The following is a 17,427-nucleotide window of genomic DNA, read 5'->3' as shown; positions in this document are numbered from 1 at the left end:
GCGTAGCCCTTGCCTTGGTGCATTTGCATTTGCTCTATAAGCACATCACACAGGCTGATTGATGAGTGTAGGAAAAAACAAGGGACCTGGCCTGTCAGCACACTCTGGCTTAGCACAACTGCCTGGCCCTGAGCCTGGAAAAAGCACAGAGAGAAGACAATCAGCCCAGTAAAAACAACTGGGTAAGGAAACAGGCTTTTTGTAAAAGTGGCCACTCAGTACTGCTGACCTCTTGGGCATGTGAGAGCTCCTGGGGAAAGCTGTGGGAGTCAGGGCCATCGAAAGTTTGCTGGCAGGAATAAAATGTGGTATTCACATGTCCTCTGAATAGAGAGAGACTTAGCTTTCTCAGGATTTCTCCTGAGAGAAGCTGTAAGAGAAGCAGAGAGAAGAGAATGAAAACAATTCTTATCTCGCTGCTGCTTCTTGTTGTGCGCATGTGGAATGTGATACGGAGATTGTTTACCCAAGGTGATTTCTTAATTGGATACTGGTGATGGTGTTTTGGATTGATTGACCAGTTGGATCCATGTGTGTGTCAGGACTCTTGCAGAGAGAGTCACAGGTTTTCTACTTAATTAGTGATAGGTCTTGTTAGTGTAATGTAGTTTTAGTATAATAAAGTAATTAATTAGCCTTCTGATATCATGGAGTTCTGCACATCATTCTTCCTGCATCAGGGATCCCAGCACCAATAATAAAACACTGCCGCATGCCAGAATTGATCCAGCTCATTAACAAACCTCATGGACTGTGAGGAAGAAGGACTGGAAATCCCAGGCATAGTGGCAGGCATAGGCTCGTATGACAACATACAACCAGAGAAGAAATACTCCATCCACCCAGGCTGTGGTGTCAACACTCTGAGGCTGAACTTAGCATAACTGACTACATGGAAAAAAGCATTCACCAATTAGGAGCTAACTTATGAATCCATGAAACATAAGAGACTCCAAAGCAGATGTCTAAAGATGGCAATCCTGCTGTATTCCAACAGGACAGATTGCTGGCCATGCCAAACATGAGATCTCTCTTTCCCTCAGGAGTAATCATGATTACAATTGCTTGAAATGCCTGCCTGTGGGAATTTAAGGACAAGAAGGAATTAAGGGTTGGACTCCTACTGAGATGGTGAGACACTTGTTGTGTGTGATAATCTTTTGAAGGCTGAACCTGAAGCAGAGAAAGAAACAGCCAAGTGCTCACACTTAAACTTCAACTAGATGTAAGAAACTCAAAAAGCAAAACGTGGTGGTGCTTTATTAAGAACAGAAGACAGGAAACTGGAATTTCAATATTAATTAAATAATGAGGAAGACTGAAAGAGGAACACAAACCAAGCAAACATTGAAACACAGTAGTAGGAAAGAGAAGGTGAGAGGTAATGGTGACCCAGGTAGTGAAGAGATCTCTTTGGGTCTGGTTGAGATCCTATAGAAAAGGATTTCAGAACATTAAATGGGCCCCTCAAAAGCAAGATGATGAAGGTGCTTTGAAGTGAGGTGGAAAACAAACATGTGCAGAAATCTACTTCACATCAAAAAATGCTTTTATACAAGTCAGCAGAAAAGAACACTTGTAACTGAGATTGACATTTGTGTCATCTCCATGGGATAGAGTTAAAAAGTTTAAGATCAACAAACAGTGATAAAGGATCACAATCATTTCATAGAGGAAATGCTAGAAAGTAAACAACCCTGTCTTCTTTAAAAGAGAGGGAAAAAAACTCCCACAAAACAGACAAATACCATTGAACTGTTTTAATAGTGGGGAGAAAAAAAATCCCTTCTGAGCAGTGAAAACAGGGAGTTATCTGAAAACTAAGCAAGCTGCACAAACTGGACATGAGTCACACTACTGCTAAAGGGAAAGTATTTCTATGGTCTGCAATATCTGAAGGAAACATCTTTATAAAGATCGAAATATATTTTGAACATCTTTATAGTACATATCAGCATATAAGAATACAGGCATGGCAGACTTCTCATCTGTTTCGGCAGATGGTAGGGGTTTTTTTTAAATAAAGGACTGTTATTGTGTTTGAAGAATATAACAAGGCAAACAGCAAATCTATCATTTTACCCTTGCCCAAGATGCTCAGTTGTTAATTTGCTCTTTCCCTGTTCATGTCAAACAAATTCAGGGCTCAGTTGTTCATTTGCGCTTTCCTTGTTCATGTCAAACAAACTCAGGACCCTGGTACGCAGCTCACTCGTGAGATGTCCTGTTCCAAGAACTCAGTTTAAACAGAAAAGACAGAGCAGCAGAACAGGATGCAGTGTCTTCACAGGGCAAACCAGGGGCTGGGACACGCAGGGAGCCAGGAGGGTCAGAGCAGAGTCACTATCACACCTGCCATTCCCGAGTCCCTCTGCTGCTCTGGCCGTGCAGGGGGAGCCCCGGGGGATTCAGCTCGGGAAGCGATGTGGCAGTGCGGGGATGCGATGGCACCAGGCTAGCTGTGCCGCTCTCACGCTGCTGTTTCCCTGCGCCTGTGCCTCGGGAATGCTGGCCCTCGCCAGGGATGCAGCGGTACATTTATGGCAAGGGGTTAGAGCTGCGGCTGCTGCTGCGATCCCGGCCCAAATCAGGAGAGGGGAGCACCAGGGGGGGATCGCTGCGCCTCTGGGCTGTCCCCTGGAGCCCAGCACTGGCCTTTCCACCGTGCCCCTGACACCCACCCTGGCCGGGCCCGGGGGATGCCCTGACGGCCCCCCCGGCGGGCAGCGCCGGAGCTCTCAACATTGCCTTTTTCGGGCTTTTTTTTTCTTTACTCCCTGTGTGCGGTTTTTTTTTTTTTTTTTTTTTTTTTTTTTTTTTTTTTTTCTTTCTTTCACTTCCCCTTGTCACTCCTTGCAGGGCCGGAGCGGCGGCAGCGCCTCCCGGCATCCCGGGGCCGCTCCGCCCATCCCATCCCGGCCCGGCCCGGCCCATCCCGGCCGGCGGAGGAGGAGCCGGCGTGGCGGCTTCGGCCGGGCTTCGGCGCGGCCAGGCCCGCAGTGAGCGATGTCCCTGACGGAGCGGCGGCGGCAGGAGGAGGAAGAGGAGCGGGAAGGGGAAGCAGGGGATGGGGCCGGTGCCGGGGAGGAGGTGGTGCAGATCCGACTGGGGGACAAGTGCTACCCGGTGTGCAAGAGGAAGCTGATCGAGCAGAGCGATTATTTCCGAGCGCTCTACCGCTCGGGAATGCGGGAGGCAGGGCAGGGCCAGGAGGAGCAGCTGCTGCGCGGGGGGCTGAGCGCCCTGGGGCTGGAGCTGGTGCTGGACTTCATCAACACGTCCTGCCTGGCCAGGCTGGAGCAGGAGGAGGGCGGCGAGGAGGAGCCGCCGCTGCTGGAGGAGCTGGTGGAGGCCGCGTCCTACCTGCAGGTCACGCCCCTGCTGCGGCTGCTGCTGTCGCAGGTGCGGCTGGGCAACTGCTTCGAGCTGCACCGCCTGGCGCAGGTGTACGGCCTGCAGGACCTGCACGACGCCTGCCTGGACTTCATGACCGCCCACTACCACCAGGTGCTGCGCAGGCCCGACGCCCGCCCGCACCTCCTGCTGCCCCCGGCGCTGCAGCAGCAGCTGCGGGAGCGGCGCATGAGGGGCACGGCCACCCTCGTGCTGCTCGGGGACTTCATGGGCGCCTGTCCGCCGGGGCTGCCCGCCGGCTGCCACCCCGCCGGGGACGCGCCCTGGGCCATGCTCAGGTACGACGAGGAGGCGCAGCGGTGGCTGCCGCTGGCCAACAACGTGCCCGCCGACCTGGTGAGCGTCCGTGGCTACGGCTCGGCCACGCTGGACAATTACCTGTTCATCGTCGGCGGCTACCGCATCACCAGCCAGGAGATCTCGGCCACGCACTGCTATAACCCGTGCCTGAACGAGTGGAGCCAGCTGGCCTCGATGAACCAGAAGAGGTAACCTCTGCTCCCTGGGGTACGCGTGTGTCCCTGCCTGTTGTTGAGGTAGATCTCGTTGAGTCACATGGCACTGGCTCAGCCGTAGGGACGCGATGCAGACCTGTCTGTGCTCTGAACCGCCGAACAAACCCAATGAGAAAACTCCTTTCCCGCTTTCTATTTGGTGTATTGTAACTCTAGTTAAGTACGTGACAAGTTTTCCTGCTCTTACTGGGGATGTACAGGCTATACCAGAGCTGGAGATGGCCGAAACAATTTAGTTGCAGCAGTTGTCCAATTGTTTCTACTTCCAAAAAGTCTGAATGTTTTGTAGGCCTGTGCTTCTGTGAAATACCAAGAAAAACGTCAGGAAGACGTTTGGTGAGAAATTTCTCACTTGATGGGCATGTTTGCATCTGGGAATAATTCATCATTTTGACAGTTTTTCTTTTTTACCTTTATCCTTTTGAACCGTTTATTACACATGGACGTTTTAGTTTGCATTCAGAAACACTTGTATAATTTATACTTGAAAGAGTAATAGAGACCTAGCCTTGAGGAGGGCCCAAGAATAGAGGCCTTCTCCCTGGCCAAGGTTGTGGCTCCTCTACCTTAACCACACTTTGGAGTTACAAAAACAAAGGCTTTCATTTCACTGAAACAAACTGGCTTTGTTTCCAACATGAACTTCCTCTTTGTTTCCATTTTAGTAAAAGTATTTTAAATTTTATCTTTTCTCTCTGAAAAAGTAAGGAGGCCAAAAGTCACTGTAGAATGGAAATCCTCTTCTCTGTCGAGTGAATTGAAAGAGCATGCACGGAGACCCAAGCCATTGGCATAAATGCTTTGTATCCGGGTAGTTAAACTGCAGTTTCTATTCCAGGCTCTATTTAGCTTTTGCCACCTAAACCCCCTCAAAAGAGGGAGTAGACCTAAAACTAAGTCTTTCCCATTTTACCTTTTTCCCCCCCATGCTTCTTGTATTGTGAGAATTCTACTAAAATAATCACCTCCTTAATCAGTCATCACAACTGATCAGAAACCTTTTTTCTCAGTGTTTCTGACTGCTTGGAACGACTCTGGGAAAAGTTTCATCTGTAAAATGAATGTTTGGCTTTTAAGCACTACAAACACCTTTTCTTACAAACCTTTCTTAGAGGCTGAGCCTGTAGCAGAATTCCCTGAGGTGCCTGGGGAACAGAGATGCTTTAGATAGCTTCATTCAACAGCAGGACTTGTGTGAATGGGGTTGGGAGCACTTGGCCTCACTAGAAAAGCAGGATGGGGTCAGCCCACACAGTGTTTCCTATGGAAATTAACTTCATCCCAGAAGTGCCACATTGATCAAGTCATGAGGTTCTGCTTCTGTAATGTCTATAGCAAGAGAGCTGTTACAATGTGTGTTGACTCAGCAACGTGGGTTTTAAAAAATACCTTTTCAAGGCCCTTTTTGCACCTTACAGTTTGTGTATTCAAACTCTAGATCAGCCTTTTTTTCCTCCACACTTGCCCCTTTTTTTGTTTTTGCTAGGATGTATAATCATTATACTTGAAATAAACACATGGATATTTTCTCCTATTACTGTTTTCAGTGGCATTGCCACATCTTCAAACCCATCACAGGTGACAGCAAGGTGTTCTTTAGACTAGAATTTCACACTGGCCATTTACTGCAGAAAGGCAGCAGGCAAATGGATATTTTTAGAATAATCTTTAGTCTTAAATTCCATGGTAGTTATTGCAGGCCAAAAAGTACCCAGAATTACACCTGCAAAGTAGCAGTGAGGATGTTGTTCCCTGAGTAACTGAGAGAACTTTTTTTCATGGAAACTCAGCTGACCCCTTCACAAAACACATTTCTGATTTTACCAGCTTCACAGTAAAATGCACTTAATTATTACTTTTTCTATCTGACATAACACAGTCAGCTCCATGATGACCTGCTTGGTGCTTTGTGGCAGGGAGGGATGGCCTGTGCCCTAGGAGCCAGGAGCAGCACCATTTTTAACATGAGGGGTTTGCATGCTGCATGACCAGTGCTGATGCCTGTGTGCCACACATCTGTGCTGCAATTAGACCTGCAGTTCTCTTGGCATTGTATTTTTAGTTTGTTATGCTGTAGTAAAATAAGCAGGGTGGTTGCCCAGCCTTCTGCTTAGGAATTAGAGCCATGTGACTGTCTGGAAAATGAATTTTTGTCAGGTGATCTAATTGCATCCCATGGATGAAATTTGACATACCTTCAGGGAGGGCTCTAGTTTCCATTGAAGTTGGTTTGACTTCAGACAGCAGAGGATCTGGATTTGTCCTGCGTGAGTGACTGCATGTGTTGGCCTCGAAGGAAGGCTGAGGAGTTATGGATATAATTTTGCTGCTCTACTCTTCATATAAGAGCTTTCTGCCCTAAACAAACCTTTCAAGCTCTATGGTATTTTTATCATTAATTGTTTCTTTTGTTGTAATCTTCTCACGCTTAGGTGAAACACTCCTAACTTACTTCTAAGTAGAAGAGAAAAGCCACTGGAATGTTTAGCAGCTATTCTGGTTTGGGTCTTAATTGTTGGCTTTCCTTTTAGATGTACAGGTCTTATTACTTTAGTTTCAAACTTTTTCACAATAGGCAAGTCCTGTACAATGTTCTTGTGATGCCCCCAGGAGCTTCAGAGAGTGTTATTCCCAATTTATGCATACCCAAGGGAGCTAAAATAATGTGCTCAGGCTCATCAAGGAAGCCTGTGACTGAGCATGGAATTTCTCATCGTCTGAGTGCTAAATCCAGTGCTGATCACAAATAGTCCGCAATAGATCAGGTTTTCTAGACCTTTTAATTCTAGAAGTGCTTCTGTACTTGGAATTCTCGAGAGAACGACCTTTTTAATAGAAGCAGCTCCATGTTAGTGTTGCCCAAGGTCACTTGTGGTCTTCGGAGTCAAGAAGGTAACAAAGTGAATAGGGGACTGTTGCAGTAATGTCCTTGAATACCTTTCCAAGCATTTTCTTTTTTTTTTTTAAGTGAACACTGTCTGATGAAATTTGCTATTTAAAAATAATGTACTCATAGGATTTCTACTGCATGTGCCAGTTATAGCTGTATATTCCACTTCTATTTTCCTTCAGAACCGTCCTCCTCATGGCAGGTAAATCTTACAGGTCTGGAAGACCTCTGTAAGCCCCAGGCTAAAGTTACGCACTTGGAACATGATTTTTGTGAGCAATCTGTGCCTGAACTGCTGCCACTCTGAGGACTCTTACAGGAATGTAGGAGATGATGCTTCTGGGGAATGCTGCTTGTTCAGAAGACATTCTCCTTCCTCATTTTTTACTGTTTTTTTTTTTTTTTTAAATTCACTCAAAATTCTTCTGTGCTGGAAGAAAATAGACTTCAAATTTTTTTTTAACTTAGACTTATCCATGCCTTACTTACCACAAATGTATCACACACTTTTAAAGCTAAATGTTTGATGCAGTGTACTCTGCAAATTCACATAAGAAATTTTAAAAAAGGGGAAAAAAGGAACTCATTGAAAATACGTAAAATGCTTTGGAATTGCTCCGTAACTGTGTTTTCATGATCCCTTGTCTCTGTTGTAAGTGCTTTAACTCTAGAATCAAGAGGTCATCTGATTTTTGATAAATTTTAAGGTAAAATTCATCATTTGGGAGGAAGAAACAATGTTGGTTACTCCAAGGCTCATGTTTTGCAGCAGGACCTAGGCTACCTTGCAAATCAATACATATTTAACTTGTTCTTGAAATCTTCCAGCAGTGTAGATTCCAACCAACACTGGAATCTTCCTCCCACGTCTCTTGTTCCCTTGTTTAGCCACCCCTCTGATCAGAAAGTCCTCCCCAGTATCTGGGCTCTTTGTTGTACACGAAATGAGATTGTAAGTGAACAAAAACTGTGTGTGCTGGTTCTTCACAGCCACAGCCTCCTGCAGATACACCTAACACTATGCAGAGCCACGGGGGGGTTTGGGAAGCTGTGGAATGTTGTCTTGCATGCCGAAAGCCTCTCTGCTCCAGCTCCTTTGCATTTGTGTGATATATTTTCCTTCCTTTGTGCACACAGCGCTTTGCACTTTGTTGAGTGAAGAACGGATTTTGAGCGATGGTAAAACCCCACAGCTCCCACTCGCTGCTGTTCCTGGGCTCCTGTTCAGAGTCAGTGGGGTCAGCAGGAGACAGCTCGTACCTCGGCTTGTCCCAGCAAGAAGGGACCCTCTAGGCCAGGTTTTTGGAAAGTACGTCGTGATCCCTCAGGTTTAGACAAGTTGCAGGTGCAAGCGGAGTTCCGTCGTGGTGGCCCCGCTGTTTCCAGGCTGTAGTTCATGGAACAGTTGTTGGTTGTGGAGAGCTGACTGCCTGCTCAGTGTTTGCTTTCCTTGTTTCCAGCTGCTCCAACACATTAAAAGAGACTAAAAATGCACTAAATATTTCCTAACGTGCCCTCTCCATAAAGACAGCTGCTGTTACTGGCATGGAAAGGTGAATGGCAGAAGTTTTTTGTAACATATTGAGCCATTGTACAAACTTTCATATAAAGTGTGCTGATGGATACTTGCAGCTACTTTTGAGTAAAATTAACCTTATTGTTAATGAATTCCATAAATCTGACATACCTCCACTGAATGTCATCTATTTTAGCAAGTGTTTGGAAGTGGTTAAATGACTGATACAAAGGTTTGTGGCCTCCTTTTAGAATATTTAAAGCTGAAAGTTGTGCTGTTTGTGTTTCAATAGATAATTTTCCCAGTGCTTTTGCCCCTTTGTTAATTTGTGGAAGTTTTTTCTCTGTCTTAACTTTTACAGCAGGTATATTGCTTTCAAAATCATAATGTTTTGCAAGTAGTTATCCTCATTTCATACCTGCTTTTGATTGCTATGTTATTCTGGATTTTCTGAAATGGAAAGCATAATTGCTGTTGAGGGAATATGAACAGACTGACCTAATCATAGATGTCAGGGGGAAAAAAAATAAAAAGCAATTAATTCCTTCAGAGGAGCATTTTAGTTTCCAAAGCTGTATCAGGCTTACAAGAACAAAGCGATTCCATCTGGAAACAAATCTTTTTTCCAAATAATAAAGGAGTTACAGGGCAGTCTACAGCTAGGCAAGGTTCATTTTGTCCAGACAAAACCCTGCAAAAGTACTTAGCAGTAAGTTTTGAATGTTGGATTCCTGCAGGGTGGTACTCCCTTTGCTTCCCAGCAGGCCAGTGCAGGTCTGAAACATCATTTCAGTTTTACAGACATAACACAGTTCCCCGTTTGGCTTTGTGCTGAGCTGGTGCACTCCAGGGACTGCCACACATCCAGTTAATTGGGATAGTAGTGGTGAAATCTCAATTGGCTCAGCAGAAGAGAAGGAACAACCTTTCTAGACAGTGAGACTGTTCCTGGGGAGAGGAGAAGCTCATCCTTTGTTAGACCAGCTTCTCTAGCTGGGAGGAAGACCAGCATACAAGAGTTCTGTCTTCACATCCTCCAAGTTCTTCCTCCAGATCTGCACCTCTCATACCCATGGACCATTTGTTGCTGTCTGTGTTACCTTCAGGGTGTGAGATAGGAGCCTTCTCGTGTTTCAGAATCAGGAAGTTGCCCTTTGCCATGTGTGAATTTTGAGAGCATAGTGGAACAGAATAAGAAATAAATGACCAGTTTGGAGGGCATTGCTTATGGGGTGCAATGTCATTTTTGTTCAGCTATGGATAGAACATAATTTACAGATAGATCTTGCTTCAGAGGATGTATTTAGTAGTTTAATGATGAATAGGCTACAGAGGATTCTCTCTTCTTTCTTTTGCTGAACGGGATTCAATGTGTTCCACTTTAAATTGCTTTTTTATAAGGGTTATTAAATAGATTCCATAATACAACCTAAAACAAGTATGCATTCAGAGGCATCCATCAAAGCCTTGTTTGAAATTTCTGCAATTTTAACTGAAGTTATATCTTTCTCTGTGTGTCCATGTAATGCACTTTTCTCTACCAAAGGCACATTTTTAAAAGCCTGATAAAAATGACCTGTCTGCTGAGCACATTGGTTAACTGAACATCTAGAGCTGAACTGGCACAGACTGAAATACAAAATAAAATATTGCTCAATCTCAGCAGCATCATCAACACCATTCAAACTGTCACTGGTTATTGTCCTGAGTAATTGCAGTGTAGTTACAGCATTTTGGCCTGGCACAGAAGAGTTCAGATGCTGCAGATACCTCAAGCGGTGGTGCAAGCTGTGAGTGGTGATGAGTGTGTCAGAGCCTGGGTAGGAAGAATTTTACTTTCCTCTGTATTTCTGTACATGGATGCACCTCATTTCAGTGCTGCAATCTGTTCTTTCAGGTCCAACTTCAAGCTCCTGGCTGTCAGTGGAAAGCTGTATGCCATCGGTGGCCAGTCCCTTTCCAACGTGGAGTGCTACAGTCCGGAGTATGACTGGTGGAATTTTGTGGCATCCATGCCACACCCTCTTGCAGAATTCTCAGCTTGTGAATGCAAGGGCAAGATCTATGTTATTGGAGGATACACTGCACGAGGTAACAAATTTGCTGTTACTTCTTGTTGCTTTTTACCTGATTGTTTCCAAGGCCCAAATAATTTTCTCCTGTTTTTCAGGAAAGCTTTTGAACTCATGTAGAAGGCTGCGTAATGCTAATTAAAACACAAAGAAATAAATTGCTGGTAGAAAATTATTCATGAAATAAAACAAAACAATAGCTCTATCAGAAAAGAATCAGGTATTTATTTTTTTTTCCAGAGCCTGTGTGGACCTGGGGCTCTGTTACTTGCAGAGAACAAGCTGATGGGTACTTCAGCACCCAGCTTAGCCACTGCTCCTTTTCTTAGATTTTGATCACGCAGTACAGAGAGGTCTCAACAGATATACTTTGTTTACTTTTTAAATACCTGGTTTAGACTGTCAGAAGGAAAAATTAATAGAAAATATCTGCCTGCCTTAGTATTTCTCATGTGCTAATAGGTGTCATCATCTTTTCACTACAGTATTTCAGTGTTTCACAGGCAAATTCAAGTTATACCTTAACAGAACAATCAAAAGCTGAAGCAAGAACCAACACTTTCAGCTTATTTAATTTCTATACCAGATTTTCTGAGGACACTGTACAGAGGGGAGAATTTGAAGTGTCATTCTCTTCTGACAATTACTTTTATTTTATGCAGTGGGCAAACAAGTTCAGTTAAAAAAGCTTCCATTTGTTTATTCCTTAAGTACATAGTGCCATTTTTTGGGAGGAAGACATTTTCTCAGAGTTTTGGAAGTAAGTTTTTTAAACATGTCAAATGTTCAGTATTTGCCAGGATTTCGTAAGTTTGAATTTGGCCTTTGCCCACTTCAGTTGACCACAGCAGTTTTAAGGCTTTCTTTCCAAGCAGAGAATGAAATTAGAAGACAGATCAGCTTTTACAGACAGTACTGCAAGCAAAACTAAACTGATGTTAGAACAAGCTTCTAGTGTGTGAGCAGATTTGAGCTCTGAATCATTTTAAAGTTTATAAAAGACACACTGCCACCCCTTAAGGTCCTTCTCGTAATGAAAATCCTCAAACACATTTTGTCCAGACCATTCTGACCCAGAGCCTGGTGGCTTCTGTGAGGAAAATGTGCCTGTGTCTATATGGAGAGCTGTTCTGTGCTGTGCTGTGTGTGCTACAGTCCCAGTCCTCTGGTCACCCCCACTGCAGGATCTGCAGGGGCCACTGTGCTCCCTCATGTCCAGCACTGGGAGTCTGAGATGTCTGGCATGAAACACTTGTTGTGCTGAGAAGTCAGCTCCAAAGGGAAACATCCTGTGAGACAAGAGAATGAGGAGAAGGGGTTGAAATAGATTAATGGGAAGTCTTGTTTCTAGAGACCAGGGTTAGGGGTTTGGCATTTTTATCTAGAGAGAGAGAAAGAAGAGGTGAGGTGAAAAACCAAACCTGATTTGGTTAAGAGTGCTACACAATTATGGGAGGACAGGCTTTTCTCCTACACCCTTTGCACTCTGCAAGTTCCTTTTCTGATACTTGTGTTGTGCTTTCATCAGGCTGCCTAGTCCTGCTGTCATGAAGAGGAAGATCAGCACATTGCTGATGCAGATCCCATTCCTTTAAAACTCCTGAACAAGGCATGTGCAGTCAGGATTGCTGCCCTGTGTCAGGCTCCTGACTTGGTACTTGCTGCCTTTAGGTTCAGGTTCAGCTGAAGGAGAGTTGTGAGTTTCCTCTGGCTTCCTCCACACTCCAGGGGATTGCTGCTGCCCTCCAAACCTCTGTCATTTCCCAAGTCTTTTCCTAAAAGCTTTTTTCAATGGAATTCAAGCAGCAAAATAGAAAGTTTTGAGTAGTGGATAACTAGCACGTTTAGGCTTCTGTATAAATCCAGGATCACTCAGGACAACAAACACCCGTGCTTGCTATAAATAATTTCCTGAACAAGGGTCTAGAATCAGTTTTTCTGTAACATCTCAGTAGCAGACTTAGACACAAGAATTGCCACAGTTACACTGGGGATTTTCCTTCTGAACTATGCTGATGTCAGAAAGTGTTAAGACCTAAAGATATGAGAAACACTAAGGTTTATATGGTGGTTTTCTACCTTTACTACATAAAACACATGCAGCAAATAATGTTTTTTGTATTATGTTATTTTTAGTAATTTTTGGGATTTCTGTATATACCTCAGTTTTGGTAGATTTTGTGGGCTATTTTTAAAATTTGTGTAGAGCTTTCTCCTGAGACTGCACTTTCCAAAAGATGGCAGGATCTGGAATTTCCCACTGTAAATTATAGTGACGCTTTTTGAATAAAGTCCTTCTCTTGAGTTTGCAGCTCTCACTTCTGAACCTAGATCCTAATAGAAATTCCATGTCACACACTGTAGTGTTCATATTTTTGTGGGTTTTGTTTTGGGTTTTTTTTGTTGTTTCAGTGGATATAAAAGACTCAGGCTGTGGACTGAGCATGTGAGGGCCACGTTGCAATTGACTTCTATTTCATACACCTCCTCTCAAATAACACATTTTCCAGGGGAAGTTTACTGCTATAGATAGTCATAGAAACTTAATTGTGACTTCTCCTCCCCTTAATGAGTCAGAGAATGATAGGTTGTTTGTAGACAAAGGTCATCTATATGTAGAACTGTAGTTTCACAGAGCACTGCCATGAAAATAATCAGGGTGCAAATGCTGGATGGAGCAGCACCTCCCTGATCATGCCACTGATGCACTTCATTCACGACAATCCAATTATATTTCTGGCTAGTTATACCTGTGCCCTTACAGAACTTGTCAGGTATGTCCCCGTTTGCTCTTCCCCCTGTGAGCTCATCTGGAAGTCATCATGCAGGACAGACTGGTACCGTGGAGCAGGTTTAATAAAAGACCTGTCTAGAGTCTGCAAACCTGTTCCTGCTTGTCACTTGAGGTTGGATTTGAGCTCAGGTCTCCAGAGACTGGAACTGAATTTACTGAGTTGTGTGCATTTTATGATAATTTAGTGAAGCCTTGGGCACCTCCAGGGTCTTCACTGCACCATAAATCAGGATGGCATTGTAACAGTTTTGTGGAATAACACTATTGCAAACATATGCACACACTGAGTTGTGAATTACAGAGATGATTTCAGCTTCTTTCTGAGCCTCTGCCTGATGGCAGAGCACAGATTTCCTGGTTTTTAGGTGATTTTGACAATGTGTGTTTCTCTCTTTATAAGGTGCCCTTGGGTCACCCAGACCACTTGCTGAAATGTAACTAGTTTTATAAACTTTATTCCATAAAACTTTGATTTATGGAATGGAATGCAAAGTATCAGAGTTAAGCTTGGATGATAAATCATCACTTGGCAGCCATCAGTGAAGTGTACTCTTTTCGTGATAGTTTGATTCATCTGTGACCACTTCTGGAGATGAGAATATTGTTCCATTTCCCTCTTTGTAAAAAAATACTTATGTATCAATCAGAGACAAAATTAAAAGCATCAGCTGAAAGGTAGGGATTAGATTCTGCTAAAATCTGCAGGCCCAGACAATTTACATCATGTGATGTGCCAGAAGTAGCATTGTTTTTTTTTTTCCCTGTGCCAAGGAATAGAACATTCAAAGTTTCTTGTCAAGGGCAAAGAGCTGCAGTAGGCAGTGATCACCATTTCTCCCCTGGCTTGCCCTGCAAGTGTGTGTGAGCAATCTGCAGGAAAGGCTGGGATGCTTTGTAGGAAAGAAAAATGCTCCCCCACGAGTGTCTTCTGACAGAATTATTTATTTGTGAATGTCTCCTCTCTGTTTCAGGCAGGAACATGAGCATCCTGCAGTACTGTCCCACTTCTGATTCCTGGACCAACTTGGAGCTGTGCGACGTGCACGTCCGCAAGCAGCAGATGCTGTCTGTGGAGGAGACCATCTACCTGGTGGGGGGCTGCATCCTAGACTTTGGACCAAGCCAGAGATCCAGCCCCAGCGAGGACGTGCTGACGGTGCAGTCCTACAACATTGCCACCAAAGAGTGGCTCTACCTCAATGAGAACTCATCCAAATCCGGCCTTAACTTGACTTGCACTCTCCACAACGATGGAGTCTATATCTTGAGTAGGAATATTATTCTGTCTTCCAGCTTGGAGCAGCGTCTCTTTCTGAAGTATAACATCTTCATGGACACTTGGGAGTCACTGGGGCGCTTCCCAGCCTTTGGACAAAACATTCTGATCTGTTCTATGTATTTGCCTGATGGGCGAGAAGTGTAACAGCGCGAGAGTTTTCTTTTCAGTTCATTAATGGTTCTTTGATGAAATATTGCTCCCTTGGAATAATTCCATATTCACAACATAATGTGGTTGCATAATGCAGGCATAAAATACTGATTCTGTTCTCTAAAAAGGTTTCAGAATTCAGTATGAAGATAAATGCTTCCAGAAACACTTTTAAGATGTCGATTTCAAAATTTTACTAGTTTGGATTAAAATTTCACCATGTATTGTTTGCAATTTAAACGTAAAATTATTGTGTTGGCAACTGATACAGGAGTTCCAAAGGCAAAACTGAGCAGTCTGGTTTTATTCTTTGTCTTAGTAGACAGTGTAGAACAAAACATACACATTTTAAAAGTGGAAACAATTCAATAAAGTAAATAATTAGTATAATCAAAATCACAACAGGATTTATTTCTTTCAAAACACAGTTTTTACTCAAGCAATGTTCTGTCAAATGCACACTGTTTCAAATTGTTTATACTATCCCATTTTTATCTCTTCCATGCCAGCAAGTGACATTCTCAAAGGTGCCAGCAATTGGGGTCCCATCATCAAGAACTTTTTCTGAATTCTTTGTAGTGCAGTGCTTTGCCAGGGACTGGTAGGAATTACCTAGAGGCTACAGTTACTGATTAGAAAGTAGACACTCCTTTAATGGAAGTTGGCAGCATTTCTTGCTACAATTAAAATAGAGGTAAAAAGGCTCTTTATTCAAAGGGTGGAGTTTCCTAATTGTCATAAAGGTTTGAGTCTTAGTTACCTTGTTGTGTTCTGTGGTACTTAAAACTGAGTTTTAAAGATCAAATTGCAGTTGGCAACAATCTGCGTGTTGTGAAGATGTCCCTGAGCACGTGCAGAGGTGATCCAGGCACATCCTGATTGGTAACACTCCTGTGGGACACTCATGGAAGGCTTGGCCCTTGTAAATGACTCCCTGAACACATCCCCCAGAGCAGGGACATGTGAGTTGGCTCTTTCTTGTGTCACCAGGGAAGGTTGCCTCAGGTTTGCCACCCAATGTTGTACTTCTGTAAAGGGCACGGTAAGGTGGCCACTGTGAACGTTCCTTTGTGGGGATTCTGCAGTGGATACTGTGGGAGCTTCTCCCAGTTCCTGCCTCTTGCCTGACAGAATAGCAGCCATGATTGGCCTGGTTTCTCCTTGTAGCTGACAAGTGCAAAAGGTCTTCTTGAGGTGCCTGCCCAGCTCTGGAGAGTGTGTCCTCACAACAAGGAGAGGAAAAGCTCTGGATCACCATGAGAAGAGCCAGGTTAGACATGTGCTAAACAAATTGCAGGGATGCTGGTTCTGCTCTAGCTGTTTATCCACGTAAGATGAGATTTAAAGCACTTGAACACATTCCTAATGTGTGGAGATGTCTTTTTTTGTTTCTTAATTAGAATTCAGGAATCTGAATCTTCTTTTGAAGACAGGGGCCTGTTGTACAAGAGGATGAGGCAGCAATGGTTCCCTCAGGGTCCTTGTAACGCCTTGCTTTTCCACAGTTTTGATTGAAATCCGTTCTTGCTAAAGGGCTATCAGTCTTAAAGTGCCTTGCTCATGCTGCACACACACACACACACTAATCTTGGTGCTTCCAATCACCTGTACCAACCCAAACAGAAAATCCTAGGAAACTTCTCCAGAATGAGGGCATTTGTGTTTGAACACTTCCAGGATGAAAGCAACCACAACACAAGGTATTTTGGATGTCTGAGATTTACCTTTTTGGGTGGAACTTTTGCAGCCTGGTGGAGAATGTCATGCCTCAGCCCAAACTGGTGCCTGCCACTCAGCTCTGTATGACTTCAGTTAGCTAAGTCCATGTTGATGTGTTTTTATTTCCTTTGAAGACATTGTGCAACTGCTGTGTTTTGACAGCAGTATCAGACCACACAATTGCTCTTCTGCAATGAAGCAATAAAGTCACTTTCATAAGATGCTTCTTCCAGAAGTGTTCCAGAATAAATATAAGCAGGGTGCTGTTTCCTGGTGATAAATTATCTCAGTCACATTATGCTACTTGCTTTCCTAAATTTCTTTTCAGGTCCTGATTCAGTACTCTACAGTCAACATACAGTGATCAATATTGGTGGAGGGAGTCACATCCAAGTCGCAGCATTCTCTTTCCTAGCAAATCAACCAAGAAACCCTGTCACTCCTTGGTTTGCAGTGGGGTGTATCAAATCAAGTCCTTTCAAACCTATTCATTTCTTAGTGCAGTCATAATTCCAAAAACTATGACATCATCTTCTTGATGTGATTACTCTTTTTCAGAGAGGCCTTTCCACACTGGGTTTATTTTGGTTTCAACTTCCAGCAATCAAGTGACCACCTTGAGAACCTGCTCTAATTAAGAAGACAAAGATGTGTCTGACCATAAATACAGTCAGACCCTCTAGTCAGTCCTTGGTGCAAATGCCTCCTACACTGACATCTAACAGTACTGCAGTCACAAATCAAAACTGGTGTTTAATTTAGTGGTAGCATTAATTAGTGTAATAATCTAAATGTACTGCATTACTACAGGCTGAAGTAAAAATAAATGCTTTCTTTAAAACAAAATCCTTTACAGAAAAGTATGCAGTGGCCCCATACCTCAGGAAAGAAACCAAACACTGTAATGACTGTCTCATGCCCTGTTTATTTTCTTTCTCTCAGTTTTATACTTCATATTCATTTTTTCTATTTTGGGGCAAGGAAAAGTGTCTGAGAGCCACTAACAGAATAATTAAAACACTACTTTTTAGCCAGTGGAAATGTTCAGTGATCCGGTGTGCTCTCCTTTCTCTAGTGG

The 17,427-nt window shown here is 43.6% G+C and overlaps 1 protein-coding gene across 1 annotated transcript; it reads left to right on the top strand.

Moving 5' to 3' along the window:
* The first annotated feature begins 2,825 nt into the window (after positions 1-2,825).
* On the top strand, positions 2,826-16,570 carry KLHL42 (kelch like family member 42). The gene is made up of 3 exons (XM_053944226.1): positions 2,826-3,902; positions 10,233-10,426; positions 14,173-16,570. The coding sequence occupies exons 1-3, from the start codon at positions 3,007-3,009 to the stop codon at positions 14,622-14,624; spliced, it is 1,542 nt and encodes a 513-aa protein (XP_053800201.1). The 5' UTR covers positions 2,826-3,006; the 3' UTR covers positions 14,625-16,570.
* The last annotated feature ends 857 nt before the right edge of the window (positions 16,571-17,427 follow it).

The sequence above is a fragment of the Vidua chalybeata genome, chromosome 5 (assembly GCF_026979565.1).
Source record: "Vidua chalybeata isolate OUT-0048 chromosome 5, bVidCha1 merged haplotype, whole genome shotgun sequence".
Classification (NCBI taxonomy): Eukaryota; Metazoa; Chordata; class Aves; order Passeriformes; family Viduidae; genus Vidua; species Vidua chalybeata.
The sequence above is the reverse complement of the archived record's forward strand: the minus strand, read 5'-3'. Positions and strand labels throughout refer to the sequence as shown.